The following is a 16,759-nucleotide window of genomic DNA, read 5'->3' on the forward strand; positions in this document are numbered from 1 at the left end:
AGTATAATTAAGCAAATTTTACAAGAAAGTTGTAAATTTAAACATGTACAAAAAATATTTGCTCAACATAACTGTCATATTTCCATTTTGCTTTCCAACCAGGGTGTTAAAAAGCTATTTTGTTCACTAGGGATGGGGCCAGGATTCCTGTACGTGCCGAAATCTCGTCGTGGTCCGTCCAGTTTTGTTTATATTGTTTGCTTGGGTTCATCTTTATGTTCATTTGTCCCAATCATTCCTGTTTTTCTAATCATTTTCATCGCCGCTTCATTTTCATCTCATCATTTTTAAGTGATCATTGTTGGTGTTAATAATTTCTCAATTACATCTTGATCATCGCGATATTATGAAGTCGTGTTAATCACTTCTTGTATTATAAAACTTGTCAATGTTGCGAGTTCATACATTTGCGTTTAGTGCTTGCGTGTGTGTGTGTGCTTGCGTTTTGTGGCAAGTGTATGAACTCACAATAAACCTAGACAATGTGTAAACTGTCCCCAATGTGCCACACTTATCCGTATTGACCACATATGAAAATATTTGTGGGTCAACACACTGAACTTACAGGCTGTGACGCATCTCGAATGTTTACGTAATTGTACATAAGAAATTACGAAAATGCTCCGAGCTAGGGATTGCAATCCGGTCCGGCGGATCCGGTAATCCGGCTGGATCCGGCAGTTTTTAGGAGCTACCGGATCCGGTTACAATCACCGGATCCGGACCGGATCCGGGAAAATAGAAAAAAAGACCGCACGCAGCACCCACTGCGCGTTTTAGGTGAGATAAAGGCGACGGATAGAAGAAAAAAGTTAAACAGAATGAAGAACGAATGAAAAAATCAAAATTTAGTAGAATAAGAAGGTATATAATATGACGATGATTGAGAACAGAAGAGGATTTCCTCTTCTTTCATATTGGTAGCACGAATCGTCACGATACGACTATTACTTACTTAAATAATTAGAAGTAAAAAATTAAAGGATGGAGATGTCATGGAAGGCATTTGCAACGACCGATCTGGCCTAGTACTCCAGTAAAGATACGCTTACGTTAAACATTAATTAGTAATAGGCAATTTTGTTTTTATTCCTGTTCTTTAGATCATTTTAAGATACTTTATTTTCGAATCCAAAAAACTTTCTGTCCGGAAGTAGGTAAAAAAAAATAGTTAAAAAAAAGAGCCGTTCTTGTTTGTTAAAAATAGTAATAGTATTTTTAGTTCGTAAACGTGACGAAAATAATATTTATAATGAGTCGACAATGGAATCAGTCAAAATATTAACACGGAAAATAACTAATTCAATAAATGGCGGGGCCTCACGGATATACGTCGTAACTTGATATAGAAAAAAAGTAATAATTAGGTCTTTGATTGAATTACCATAAAACTACCTCATTAAGCTATTTATCCGAGAATCCGACATCAATATGATTTGTATCACTTGTATATATATTTACGCCTTAAACATGCTAGAAAAAATGGTTATAGATATAATTTCTTGCAGACTTTGTTCTGATAACGTTCAAAGTGATATTCAATACATAATCACACAAAAATATGGTCAATGTAATAAATATGTGCATTTTATCAAATTCGCTAAATGAAACTACCAAATTTGAACTCTTTGCGCTAATGCTAAGGATTACATTTCCTTGCGGCGCGCGGGGACAGTTTCAATGCGGGCGGTGGCGGGAGTTCGTGCCAAGGACGCGTGGATAGTATGTAGGTAAGTATGTACTTACCTACAAGTTGCTACAAGTGACAGGCCAATTCGAACGTGCGTGGGCGTCTCGCTCGCACCAAATATTTGTGCGGCCAAGTCTGAGCAAAATGAACGCGCGCGTGAATGATAGCTGATTAAAAATAACTGATATCATTTCCAATATTATTGGTTGATGTTCAAATTATATTCGTAATTATATACGTCAATTATGACCCACTACAAAAATAAAAATTGCGCATGACTATCTATCGTTCTTATTTAATTTCAGAATGGCATAGTGTGGAGTGGCATTATAAAAGGAATACTTATTATCGTAGTCATTTGACAGTTTTGGTGACACTTTCACATTCTGTCACAGCGAAGTGTGTAGGCCCACTCTTTAATTTGATATTAACGTCTATTCAACAACTTTGTCAGTAGAAAAAGGCGCGAAATTAAAATTTTCTATGAGACAATAACCCTTCGCGCCTAAGCGTCTGTAGACTTTTTTTTTCAACAAACGTATTATATTGACTATTTCGTGCTCTTTCAATTCATAGTTTATGTTCCATAATAAGTATAACATAGTATAATAAGAGTCGACGTGAAATATATGTTTACACTTTTGCACCTTACTCCTTTGCAATAAGGCGAAAAGTACGGCTTTAAAATGACAGCGTTTTACACAAAAATAAAACGCTAATTAAATAACTTACCATATTCGGAACCTAAGAATAAATAATATTGAGAGTGGCAACACTGTCGTAGGGGGCTATTCATAAATTTAAGTCATTTCAAATTTGGGGGGGGGGGGTCTGGACATCGGATGATGGTAGCATGACGCAGGTGGAAACGGTGTCATTCGAAGCATGATTTTTTTGATGATTTTATGGGGGGGACAAAAATCGTCAAAAATAGATGACGTCATGTATGGACAGCCCCTAGGTCGTATTGTCTTTTTCTAGCATATACTCCCTCTCTACCCCACACTCCTACCACACAGGCAGGTTGCTTTGTCAGTTATACAAGACAAATTTTCAAGTCATTGTCTCAATATTATACATATTTGCACCATGCAGGATTAAAAATTTAGGTTCCGAATAGAGATGCACCGGATATTCGGTTACTATCCGGTATCCTATCTCGCCCTTATTTTAATATCCGGACGGATACCGGATACTAAAATAAGGGTACTAAATAACTATGCTTGATATCGGAATATAATCGTACTCGATTATTATTTTAAAACAATTTAAACGTTCCATTCACTAGCTCGCGCACTAATTTCGTACCTAGTGATAGACCTATATACCGCGCGAAAGTTCATTACGAAACAGGCCAAAACTTCCACAATGCGCACCTGAAAAACCTGAATATTTCCGCCGGCCGAATATTCGGCGGCTGAATACTGAATATTCGGCCTATGGTCAGGCCGTACCTCCCGTATCCTGTATGCGGCCAAACAACTATCCGTTGCATCTGTAGTTCCGAATATGATAAGTTATTTAATTAGCGTTTTATTTTTGTGTAAATGCTGTCATTAAACAGCTGTACCGATATTCGGAACCTAAGAATAATATTGAAACATGTTTGTTATCGCCTGGTGGTGGGAAGACGCCAAACCAATAAATAAATAAATAAATAAATATTATAGGACATTTCTTACACAAATTGACTAAGCCCCACAGTAAGCTCAAGAAGGCTTGTGTTGTGGGTACTCAGACAACGATATATATAATATTTAAATACTTAAATACATAGAAAACAACCATGACTCAGGAACAAATATCTGTATCATCATACAAATAAATTCCCCTACCAGGATTCGAACCCGGGACCATCGGCTTCATAGGCAGGGTCACTACCCACTAGGCCAGACCGGTCGGTCGACCAATGTGATTATACATATCCTATGATGTACTTATTATGTGTATGTAATATAATTATATTATGAGTGTTTAATTAATAATGTAGTACGTACACCCTTTATTGTAACACCTGTGAGGAGAGAGATATTTAATAAAGTATACAATTTGATAGGTACATTTTGTAAAATTAACATTTATTGTATTTATTTATTAATTCAAATAACAAATTGCACCTTACAGCTAATGCCAAAGCAGCACAATTTGGAACACATTAACAACATAAAGCATTTTTAACATTATTTATAACAATACAATATACAGCTAAGACACATGTATTCATTATGGTATGCTACTCTTAGGCATCTCTCTTTCTAATATCCTCTTGCACTTTCACATCACTATTCCGGATCGTTTTTATTTGCTAGATAATTTAACGGACTACTATAGTACATTGTAGGAGAGGACGGAAAACCGCTAAAAGATGGACGAGTGAGTTTGAGGGCCGACACGTTGGTGGAGGCCCTCGAATAATACGACTCCATCTTTAGCGTTTCCGGCCGAGGCATTACATAGTGCTTTTCACGACTACTGCGAGGAAATAAGGAAACATTTGGATAACTATAAGTACTAGCCCGCGATTTCTCTGGTAGCAAATTACTAGCCACTGCCTGTGCTGTCTCTTGAATTTCGGTAGGCGTCAGCGTAAGAATATCATTTTCTTCACTAGAAGAACTCATTTTTATAGCGAGCGTAGATACGTGTTTCTTATATTTTATAGTACTATCCAATTCAGTGAGAATTTTCCGATCCCGCCTTTTTTCTTTTTTATCACATTTAAGAGGCGTTTTTATGTTGTTTGCTTCAAACGGACTCTAAACTTAGAAGCGTTTTTGCTAAAAAAAACCACAAACAGCTACAAAAGTAAAAAACGCCTTAAGCGTGAATCGAATGAACTGACTGAATGAATGAATAGTTTGACATTTCGTTTTTTTTTAAACAAGAAATTGGTCCTATAAATAACCTAAATTTATTTTTGAAGGAAAAAGTTGCGCCAAAAAAGACCTTTTATTGATTTTTATGTTTTAAATTATACTCATTGCTATAGCGAACTGTCACCAATGACAGATGATGATAATAATGAAACATTGTAGTAGTGGTGGTTCAGGTGCTACAGCTATTGCCTACTTTCCAGCTTGGTTTTAGACCATCTATTGCCACATTTCCGAACAGTGGCGTGAAAAATTTAATTATTTATTTCACACCAGCTCGGAAAGGCTTACTTTGCACTTCAAAAACTGAGAGCAAAGTTTCATTTTATTCACAAGTGAGGCAAAGGAATCAAATGCAAATTTTGAGTTGTTTTCTTATGTTTGCTGGTAGAATTGACTTTTAAATCATAAATATTTAATAAAATTCATTTGTATTTGATTTTGTATGATATTTTTACATTTAATATTTGCTTCGGGTTGGTGTGGTGAAACATTTTGTGTTTCACTTGGGGCAAATTTTGTTTAACCCTCGTGCTTTGAAACCCTCGCAACGCTCAAGATTCCATGTTTCGAATGTTTTACTTGCTCAAGTATCAATATTAGCACGAGCGGTTAAACAACAACTTTGCCCCCTTGTAAAATAAATAACTATTTCAATATAGTCAGCTAAACTGAGGTACAAATTCAAAAACTCACCAGCAGTTTAGCTTCACGACCTTCCAGATGGAAAAACAGCATGCCAATGACTTGAAAATTTGCCTTGTATAACTGACAAAGCAACCTGCCTGTGTGGTGGGAGTGTAGGAGCGAGGGACGTATATGCTAGAAAAGGGCAATACGACCTACGATAGTGTTGCCACTCTCAATTAGAAATGCAATGGATAGTTGTTTGGTCGGATACCGGATATTCGGCCCGACCGTCGGCCGGCGGAACAATAAAAAAAATAAAAAATCATTTATTTCAGACCTTGGTTCATACACTTACACCAAAAAACTAATTAACTACAAACTAAATTTAACAATACCTACATTTCGGTTTTTAGGTGCGCATTGTGCAGGTTTTAACCTGTTTCGTGGTGAACATTGGCGCGGACTCATTTCTATGTTCGAAATGAGTAGGTACCTACGCGTGCAAGTGAGTGGATGTTTAAATTGTTTTGAAATAATAAACGAGTAATGTACAATATGACCGTGACTGTTTCTTAAATCCAATTTGTTTACTCTGAAATCAAGCAAAGTTACTATCCGGTATCCGGCCGGGTATATTATTCTGAGGTTCCAAATATCGGTACAGTTGTTTAACCCTTCGAGTGGCATTGTCCTCCTCGAGGTCTCTACGGTAAGTGGCGGTGGCCGCGAGACGGACAGACATAACAAGCCGGTTGAGTGGCGCAGCCATTTTGGAAAAATATACGTCAAGTGGCGGGGCCTCAACGGGTGATCATCGCGAATTTGGCGCGTGTTAGAAATATGACCGTTTCCCAAAAAAAATCTATGAATGATATATACAAACTATACATCACTGAATTCAGCATAAAATGGGTTATTTGATTGTATACCAATGAATTATATTCTATTTATGTGAATTATGCTAGACTTGTTCTAATCTCATATTACCAATTTTTTTCTACTTTCATGTAAAAATACGTATAGTTACGAAATAAAACAATTGATTGTAGAAAAAGCAGTCTTTATGACAAAACAATACATTTAACACGATTCACACAGTTTATTTCACTTTTTATCAGAACGTATTCCGTTTGAATGTTCGCGGCTCGACGACGGTCGGCGCGTAATGGGCGAGATGGGGCAGGAACATCACGTCATTTCTAACAAACTTTGTTTTACGCGGGAATTCGACCGTTAGGGAATACCATCCTTGTTTATTGACGAATGCATCTTGCAAGAGTGAGCAAGCAAGGCATAGTTTTAACGGTTTTATTTTAGGCGCGAAATGCAGCGTCGCACAGAGGCCGCGAGACGGTCTCTGCCAATTACGGGCTTGTTATGACCGAACCTCCTCGCGGCCTCTGCCACACCGAGGCATATTTAAAAAAATGGCCGCGCCATTTGTCCTACCGTTCAACCGGAGGTGCTGCCACCCGAAGGGTTAATTGTTGCTTAATTTGGAGATTGACCCCAATTTCATTTCTGATCAAATCGGTCGATTTGATCATCCCGTCTGGACTTCACTTAACAGCCGTAACACATTACCGCGCCGTTCAGGGTCACGGTGCGCCAAACCATAGCCTGATGTCATGTAGGTATGTATAATGTACTTAGTCCAAAATTATGTTATTTACTAATTATGTTATTTATATGCATTAAACGTTAAATCTGAACCAATTCGATTACTATTCTATAGTGAAACACATTCAGCTTGACTAGAAAAAGCGCGGCAAATTTAAAACATGTATAAGTAAAAAGCATCTGAGGTTTCAATAGCGCTCAGAGACCTGACTTTTATCTCGATATCGTAATTTTCTAGCGACAAATCCATTATCTATACAAAACTGTCGCAAAAATGTTATCGCTTGTATATCGTGGTACAGGATAGGATGGAGCCATATACTTTACTACTTGCTTGCAAGTATCGTAATTAAACAATGCTAAGTAGTTAAATACGCGCAATGTATTTTTATGTCATAAATAATGTATTTATTTAATGTTAATTTAGTATTAATTATAGTATGTATATTGTTTTATCCACAAATATGAATAATTGTAGTTAATTTACCAATAAAACATAATTTATACGGCCACAAATAAAATATTAAATGCTTCTAAAGTCTGTTTGGTTATTTCTACATGGAAACGAAGTCATTTCAAATTATAAAAACATTAACTGAACACCTTATTGCCGCCTGCAGTCACCGCTCGCCGCTCAGCTATCCGCTGTCGTTAATACCACGGCCTTACGTTTTATGACACTGAGTCGCGTCAGGGGAGCGACACGGTTCGGTGCGCTTGCGTTCAGTCGAGTTTTGGAATATTACTGCAAATTTTTGTTGTTTGTTAATTTGTTGGTTATTGTTGTTTGTTAATTTGTTGGTTGTGGTGTCGACTTTTATTGCCCTAGTCGCCAAATGATGTTACTAGTGAAATTTTAACGACACCACACGGTAAAAATAAGTTTAACAATAATTACTTAATTAAAAATCGAATAAAAACGGTATTTCTAATGCATAACTTATATTTTTTGCTATTCAATTAAAGAGTACTAACAAAATCCTAACTCAATTAATTAGTGCAAATATTTTAAGGTTTGCGATTCCTGCTCGGCATTGCGTCGCAAGGTGCCCGGTACCACTGTATTGCAGCATTAACTAGAAATGCTTACTTTGGGGAACATTAGCAACTGTCGTTTTTGATAATTACATTTTAGTGGTGAGGGGTGGTACTTAAATGACCGCTATTGAAACCTAAAGTTTAAACTTATAGGCGCGAAGATTTGATTTCCCTAAGAAAATTTTAATTTCGCGTCTTTTTCTGCTATCAAATTGGGTGTGTGTCAGTATAATAGCCCTATATAATTGGCCTATTATTGTATTAAATTTAACGCGCACGCAAAGACGGAAAGCCTGCAATTACGTAAAATTTACTTTCTTATTTACAGCACTCTTGCCCAGATTAAAGCTGATAATTAGTTCGAATCTAGTCTCCCATATTTTTTACGTTCACTGGTACATATGTTTTGACCGAGTAAATAGTAAATATACTAAATACTTTTTTAAATATTCGCGCTCGGGGCGATGGAAGTTTCATCGTTCCGTCGCCCCGCTCCATGCAACGACCAATCGCGTTAGCTCGCTGGCTCGTGCGCGGCAACTTTAAAGCAACGATAACGTTTTTGATGGTTTTTTGTGTTACGAATCATATTTCAAGCCGATTTTTACAGTATTCGATGAAGGAGAACTCATAATAAAAATCCCATATGATATTGATCTATTACCATTTTTAACCAGGCAATTAATGCACAACCCCATAAAACCTCCCATACGGTATTATTTAGTGTACGATTAAATTGCAACGCTTGTACTTATTGTAATTTGGAAATAATGAGAGAAAAAATAGCCTATTACCATTTTTGAGGACGGAAATATACTGAATTTAATAATAACCGTAGGTTACTTACTTTAAATGTAGGATACAGAATTATTTTTTGTGTGATTCATGCTTAATGTCATAAAGCAAATATTTCTCTATGAGTATAAATTTAAAAAATGTTATTAATATTTTTTACAAACTTTCTGTGATTTTTTATATTTTTACATTTTTTTTTAAATACCTAAATGTAATATATTTATTTGGATTATGTGTCGACGTAATCACTAGATTTATTATCTGTCCCATACACCGAAAATTTCAGCTATTACTAATTATTTCCATTCCGCCATACTAGCCGAGCGTACCTTTCTTGGCCTATAGTGGGTAGTGACCTAGTGACCATTCAGTGCCCCTGCCTATGAAGCCGATGGTCCTGGGTTTGAATACCGGTAAGGGCATTTATTTGTGTGATGAACACAGATATTTGTTCCTGAGTTATTGGTGTTTTCTATGTATATAAGCATGTACATATATCGTCGCCTAGTAGTACTACCTAGAGCTAGCTAGTACCCATATTACAAGCTTTGCTTGGTTTGGGGCTACTAGTAGGTCGATCTGTATAAGATTGTCTCCAAATATTTATTCATGAATTATTTATTTATTTGTGATTTAGGCTATAAAACTATTTTCACGGATAAAAAATGAAAGCAAGATAATATTGGAGCGCATTTCATACAATTTTGGTTAAAAGTAAAATATCTTGTTGTTAGAATGGATGTCAGCGTTACAAATAATTCCATCAAAGAACAGTTACGAAAACTTTTCCTTTCAAGGAGTTCCATTTCCCATCCCATAATTATCCCATTAACAGGCTTTGGAATCTAATCAAATTTATAAACGTAAATTTGAGCAGAATGTGAATGGTTAAATATAATAAAATTAATAAATGACAATTGCAAATTTTATTTTTAAATTGAGATTGACCATGTGACACTTTAGTTTTATTTTATTGTTAAAAAGTTATTTCTTATTAACTTCAAATTGTTGTTTAATTAATACATTTGTAAAAATACCCTTTGTTTCTCATATAACGCATAAAACTTGAATAATATGTCATTTAATTAACTTTAATATCCTTATGCCTAACCGGATCCGGTCCGGCCGGATCCGGCCGGATTGGGACCAAAATCCAGCCGGATCCACCCGGATTGAAAATCAATCCGGTTTGCAATCCCTACTCCGAGCATTTGCGTCATAAGCATCATCTTAATAGTCGGAAGCCGAAATCAAATCGTTCTTAATACATTTTAGTGCATACAGTCGCCATCAGATATATCGGAGCGGCCGAGGTGCTCAAAAATATCTAAACTCACACTCTAACGCCTTGACATTAGAGGCCCCCCCTCTAACTTTTGAACCACGGGTCCAAAAAATATGAAAAAAATCGTGAAACAAGAGCTTAATAAATACTTTCAATGAAAACTATAGCGAACATGATCGGTCTAGTTGTTTTTGAGATATTGCAAAAAATCTTCTTTTCTTAATAAAAAGACGTAAGTAGGTTTGGCCCCCGTTTGGCCTATTTTAATATAATGGTAACTACGAAACCCTACACTGAGCATGGCCCGACATGCTCTTGGCCGATTTTTTTATATGTATTCTAAAATTCTGTCTGAAACGTACGCGTATATGTAGGTATTTAACATAATTAGTACGCTATATGGTAACCATTTACCTAGTAAAATCAGTTATCTAAGATCAATGTTACCAATTATTTCGTCCCAGGTTTCAGTCACGTACGGAGATAAAGCAATAACAATGTATTGTGACTGGAATATGTTATGGGGATAGGCATGTTTCGATAAAATCTAGCCAGACTAACTAACTACAAGTATGTCTATTGTTTTATTGTTTAAGAGGGAAGGGAGGTAACAAAAGATATGGTGTGCCGCGTGAAACTTGCGACGGAAGATATGGCGATCGCGCGGGTTTTTACCTATATCGCAATTACTCTGAAAATATATGTACTTTATTTTTATTACGATATAATTTATAACAGTTCAACGATTTACGTGCGGTATTATTTCTTACGAGACTTATTGGTATGAACCGGTTGTAGAACCTTTTTTAGGGTTCCGTACCCAAAGGGTAAAAACGGGACCCTATTACTAAGACCCTAAGACTCCGCTGTCCGTCCGTCCGTCCGTCCGTCCATCCGTCCGTCCGTCCGTCTGTCACCAGGCTGTATCTCATGAACCGTGATAGCTAGGCAGTTGAAATTTTCACAGATGATGTATTTCTGTTGCCGCTATAACAAATACTAAAAAGTACGGACCCTCGGTGGGCGAGTCCGACTCGCACTTGTCCGGTTTTTTTTTAATTAGCCCGTTATAGTGTCCCACTGCTGGGCAAAGGCCTCTCCCCTTGATTTCCACAACTCCCGTTGTAGTGCTTTTTCCGGTCAGTTACTAATGAAGGCGTCTAAGTCGTCCCGCCATCTCCGTCTGAGCCTGTCACGTCCGCGCTTCTGTTGCGACATTCACTTGTAGAACCTAAAAGGTAAAAAATATAATTTACTTCAGCTGATTATTAAAAAAAATACTTGAATGCTTAGATAATTATATACTTAGATAGTAGTTAAAAATATTGTTTAACTTTTGAAACAGGTGAGTTAGAAACCTATTTATGATCGTCTTTCGTATGTGGCTTCTCATTGTATCGTGTCAAACAATCAATCCATCTATTCTAACTTGGCACAGTCAGCAGCAGAAGTTGCTAAGCGGGCGAGGTGTTTAAAAATGAGCTTGACGCGACTTTATTGTTAAAAGAATAAGAGCGTGTCAAGGTAATTTTGTACACTTAGCCCGCTTCGCAACTTCTGCTTCTGACTGTACAGAGCTCCTTCCTATTTTTAGGGTTTCGTACCCAAAGGGTAAAAACGGGACCCTATTACTAAGACTCCGCTGTCCGTCCGTCTGTCTGTCACTAGGCAGTAACTCATGAACCGTGATAGACAGTTGAAATTTTCACAGATGATATATGTCTGTAGCCGCTATAACAACAAATACCTACTAAAACCAGAATAAAATAAATATTTAAGTATAGACACGAGAAGAAGAAGAATATTTAAGTGGGGCTCCCATACAACAAACGTGATTTTTGTTTTGCCGTTTTTTGCGTACCTAATGGTACGGAACCCTTCGTGCGCGAGTCTGACTCGCGTCTGGCCGGTTTTTTTCTGACATGATAACTATACTGATATTCGCAACCTTGAAAATTTCCGGGTTTAACGATGCACGAACGCTTATTAAGTTATATCTTATCTACAGTTTATCCTGACATATATGATATGCCTCATGCCTGTAACGTATTTTTTGGATGTTTACAAAGTCCGTTATTAAATAGAGGGGTTGCTTTAAAGAATTTAGAATTTTTGAATTAATGGATGGCTTTGTCGTTATTCTGTCCCATCATCCAGGGGACCACTGCAGCACAGTTTGGGACAACAAGAAATATGTACATTCTAAACATGCTGAGTAGTGTCCTGTTACCTATTCTATTATGCAAAGGGATAAGAAAAAGTTAATCCACACGAGGTAAATTGGTGAAAGGACCATGGACAACTTTGTATACATAGAGTCTGGACCAATAACCAACAGAAATGAGAGTTAGGTCATTAAATAGGTATTTTTATGCACTTCATTTCGTTATATGGTCACCAAGCGGAATTCCATTGCAGAACTGAGATATTGGTATTTTAGCCAAAATGTCTTCACCCTTATTGCCTAGGCAATAGAGTCCTAGTAAGTAAATAATTGGTGCAGAGTAGATGTTCGCGACCCCCCGTTCTGCAAATACCAATATCTCAGTTCTGCAATAGAATTTTGCTTGGTGCCCATAGAACAGAATATAACCAAACGGAGTGGTCATTAACAGGCGTTCCCCTCTGTCGAAAATAGGCGGCCCATTGGTCAACCTCATGTCAATCACATGTATGGACTGACTTTTATCTGACATGGCTATGTTTACGTTACGTATACATTTGATTTCCCCTCCCCCGCAAAAAATGGCAGACTATTTTGTACCGAAAATGATAGACGTGGCGTCTCCGAAGCCATAGAACGAAATGAAGTAAATAGAAAACCTATCTAATGACCTAATTCTCAACTCTGTTAGTATTGGGACCATTTTGACGCATAGTCCTTTCGAATGTTTTCATATGTTTGACCCAATGACTGATTCGTCAAGAATGCCTTAAGTCATTACTTCTACCATCAACCATTTTCATTCTTGTATCGCGCCATATATATTTTTTATTGTATCCTGTAATAATTCTTACCTATCGTAATGGCGAGGATGACTAAAATGTCAGGATAGCCGACAATATCAGTGCTGTGACCTCAATTAGTCAGGACTAAACTTAGTCAGCTATTGCACCACAAAGATACCCCAACCTATCCCAACTAAAACAATCGTTGCGAAATCGGAGTCGTATCTTATTCATCAGGAAGGTAGTTCCCCGATCGAATGATGTTTTGCATTTCTAACCCACTGACAGTAAGGAAAGACTCTAAATATAGACCTTATGGTTGTAGTAATTAGGTTGAAGTTGCTAACAGCGATAAAGTAGCAATTTTGGAACCTCCTCCATATTATTCCGAATTAGTATACACATATAAGTTACTTATTTCTTCGTGAATTTAATCTTTCTGGGAACTAAAGTTTTGTAAATTATTCCTTACGATTTAACTTTTAGAACTTATAATTTCGGTACCTATATAGGTGACGGATACGGCTTTTTTAGGGTTCCGTACCCTATTACTAAGACTTCGCTGTCCGTCCGTCCGTCCGTCCGTCCGTCCGTCCGTCCGTCCGTCCGTCTGTCACCAGGCTGTATCTCACGAACCGTGATAGCTAGACAGTTGAAATTTTTACAGATGATGTATTTCTGTTGCCGCTATAACAACAAATACTAAAAACAGAATAAAATAAAGATTTAAATGGGGCTCCCATACAACAAACGTGATTTTTGACCAAAGTTAAGCAACGTCGGGAGTGGTCAGTACTTGGATGGGTGACCGTTTTTTTTTTTTATTTTTTTTGTTTTTTTTTTTTTGCATTATTGTACGGAACCCTTCGTGCGCGAGTCCGACTCGCACTTGCCCGGTTTTTTTGTGTGTTTACATGTATAGTCAGCAGCCAGAAGTTGCTGAGCGGGCGAGGTGTTCAAAATTACCTTGACACGCTCTTATTCTCTTAACAATAAAGTCGCGTCAAGATCATTTTGAACACCTGGCCCGCTTAGCACCTTCTGATGCTGACTGACGTAGGCAATATCTTTTGTAAAGAGCAAGAAGGGATAAGTCTAGATACAACATACATATCTTATCCCTTATTATCAAGTTATCGCCTCACCTTGTATGTATTGTTATTAGAAGCGTAATATATGTATATACTCGTAGATAGAGTGCATTTAGCAGGTATAATATTCTTGTATGACGAATCAACGACATTATTTTAGATTTTGTAGAAGAGATGATTTGTACATGTTCAAACCAACTTATGCCTAAGTAATTGTAATTTTCAGTAAATACAGAAATTGTTGATGTAGTTAACGAAAGTACCTCATATAATGAAAATTGTTTAAAAGTCAAATTCTTTCATAGGACCCCGGCCTTCATATCTCATAAACAAAAGTCAAGAAAAAGAGAATGTATCGAAGAATCCTGTAGACACCTCGAGACGTGGGTAAAACCTACATTTATAATATGTCAACTTAACACATAGTAGTTTTTTGATTTAAAAAAAATGTACATGTATATACATGTATATCTATTCGTTTAACATAAGCACTGTCATGTTTTGTGTAAAGCGTTTTTAGGATACACATATACTATTAGGTGATTATAATACTCGTATTTTAGGTAGATTCATTCTTGTCTTAAAATGATTAGGTGGTAAGCAATCGTTTAACTAGTTTAGCCTTCTATGTAGCTATATACCTAGTAGGTAGTTTAGGTCGGTAGTGTCAGTACCTACGTCGTTTGCGGTTTGGGTATTGTTTAAACAATTATTGTCTTGTATTAGCGTTCATTAACTTAACTCATTAGCCGGTACAAAACCAATGACTGGGTCATACATAACAATTTTGGACAATACATCTTTCCTGTGGTGATACATATGTAAAGTCAGAAGGTATAAAACATTTTTGTGATTAAATTAACACTTATCCGCATCAAAGGGTTTGGACCCTTTTCTATAAGCCTGATAATATTGAATCAAATATAATTTATTTTCAGGCTCCTAAGGCGCATACTCCCATAGATACGACCGTATTAACTATACAAACTAACATACTTACATGCCATAACAGTAATTTTTAAAACTAAAACTTATTTAGCAGCACAACAGAATTGCTACGTCATCTGGTCCACGAAATCAGTTGTCTACGGCAGCCATTCTCAAAGTGTGCTCCGCGGACCGCTAGGGGAGCCCTAGCCTCTGTTAGGGCTCAGCGAGAATACTTGTAATAATAAGAAAAAAAACCAGCTCTTCTATAAGTAGGTATATCTGGTCCACAGGCACTGTGACACGAACAATGAAAATGTACATATAATTAGGGGCTCCGTCAAAAATTTCACTTTCCAAAAGGTTTGAGACCAGCGGGTCTACGGGAATCACAGCTTGTTTTGAAATCTGTGTATGACCCGACTACCTAACAACATTACTACATTTTTAATAGTAAGTAATTTCTTCTCTAATCTAGGTTCCAAGATGTCACTGAAGTCCCCAGTCCCCACCTAGCCAGTGTGGGGGTTACCGCTCGCTTATACAACGGAAGCGACGTAGCAAGTCAGACTCAGACCCCAAGATGTGTGTAATTGTCTATACAGTAGCTTAGCCGTATGTTATATAGAATAGGTAGTCAGTAGTCATTTGCCGCGGATCGTTAGTTATTAAGCGGTTGTCCGCAAACCCTCACTACCTGCACTCACGCCTTAGATAAAACGTATCATCACTAAATGGTGATGACGAGCCAAAGTGGAATATATTTAGAGCAATTCAGATTGCACTAAACGCTCATGATACTTAGATTCAAGTGCTAATTTTAGACCGTAGAAGTTGCTTTTAGAGTGAAGTCATCAACCCCTAGGCATTTGCAGTCAATATTCATTTGTATAATTTACATCCCAACTAGCAAATCTATGTGCTATAAAAGTTGAGAGCACGTTTTTATTTTCGCTTTTTGGTGCTATAAACGGTGTAAAAACAGTCGAGTAAAAGTCCTGTAAGCGTTTACTCAACGCGAAAAGGCGCACTTATACAGACTAAAAGTGTTATAAAAATCGAGTAAGCGCTGTATAAGAAGCAAATCGATGCTGTAAGAGTTGAGTAAAAGTGGATAAAAGCACTTCTAGTGTTTTAATAGCAACGATAGTGCTTTTACTCGACTATTTGTTCTATAAACATTAGCAATTTACGATTACTCAGTAAAAGTGTTCTATAGAAGCAGCCGCACTGCTTTTTCTCAGCAAAAATGTTTCGTAAAGGTAGCCGGATTGCTTTTACTCGGCATTTTAAATGTATAAGAGTGCAGTAAATGCTTTTATTCAACTAATATGTGCTAAAAACGATCTCAGGTAAGCGATTATATTTCAATTATTTTATTAAGTTTGAGGCCTAATCGTCTTCACGTGTCTAATAAAACAAAAAGGTACTTAAGCATTTTTTACTGCTGTCATCCATGACATTTATTTTTACCGTGATTGTGTACATAAGTTTTTATTGTCTGTAAGTACACGTAATACAGTAAAACCCAGCGCGAAAAATACTTTATTGATAAAACCAAAGGCACTGGTTCATATATATTCATGGGCCGCCTATTTTCTTAAATTTCAATAAAAAAATATTAATAAAAATAAGTAAAAATTTGCTTACACGATCTAGTTTCTGTTATATCTCATTAATTCGACTATAAGTCGAGTAACTGCGTTTACTGCTACACTTATAGCACATGATGTCGCCATGTTTATGGATTTATAGTCCGATGGCCGACTGCATGAAACCCTACCTGATAAAAAAATTTAAAAATCCTACTCTGTAGGGGTAGCTGACTTTTAGCAGCTTCAACTGCTCTTGGTCGGCCGTG

At 36.9% G+C, this 16,759-nt stretch overlaps 1 protein-coding gene across 6 annotated transcripts in view; it reads left to right on the forward strand.

Moving 5' to 3' along the window:
• LOC134799892 (rhomboid-related protein 2) overlaps positions 1 to 16,759 on the forward strand; it is a 65,171-nt gene that overhangs the window by 27,955 nt on the left and 20,457 nt on the right. For 2 of the 6 annotated variants that reach the window (XM_063772320.1, XM_063772323.1), the window contains one exon: positions 131 to 172. The exons of the other annotated variants lie outside the window; for them this stretch is intronic. In XM_063772320.1, the coding sequence (XP_063628390.1) occupies positions 131 to 172 (42 nt within the window). The remainder of the gene's footprint in view (positions 1 to 130; positions 173 to 16,759) is intronic. 6 annotated transcript variants of the gene reach the window in all.

The sequence above is a fragment of the Cydia splendana genome, chromosome 19, assembly GCF_910591565.1.
Source record: "Cydia splendana chromosome 19, ilCydSple1.2, whole genome shotgun sequence".
NCBI lineage: Eukaryota > Metazoa > Arthropoda > Insecta > Lepidoptera > Tortricidae > Cydia > Cydia splendana.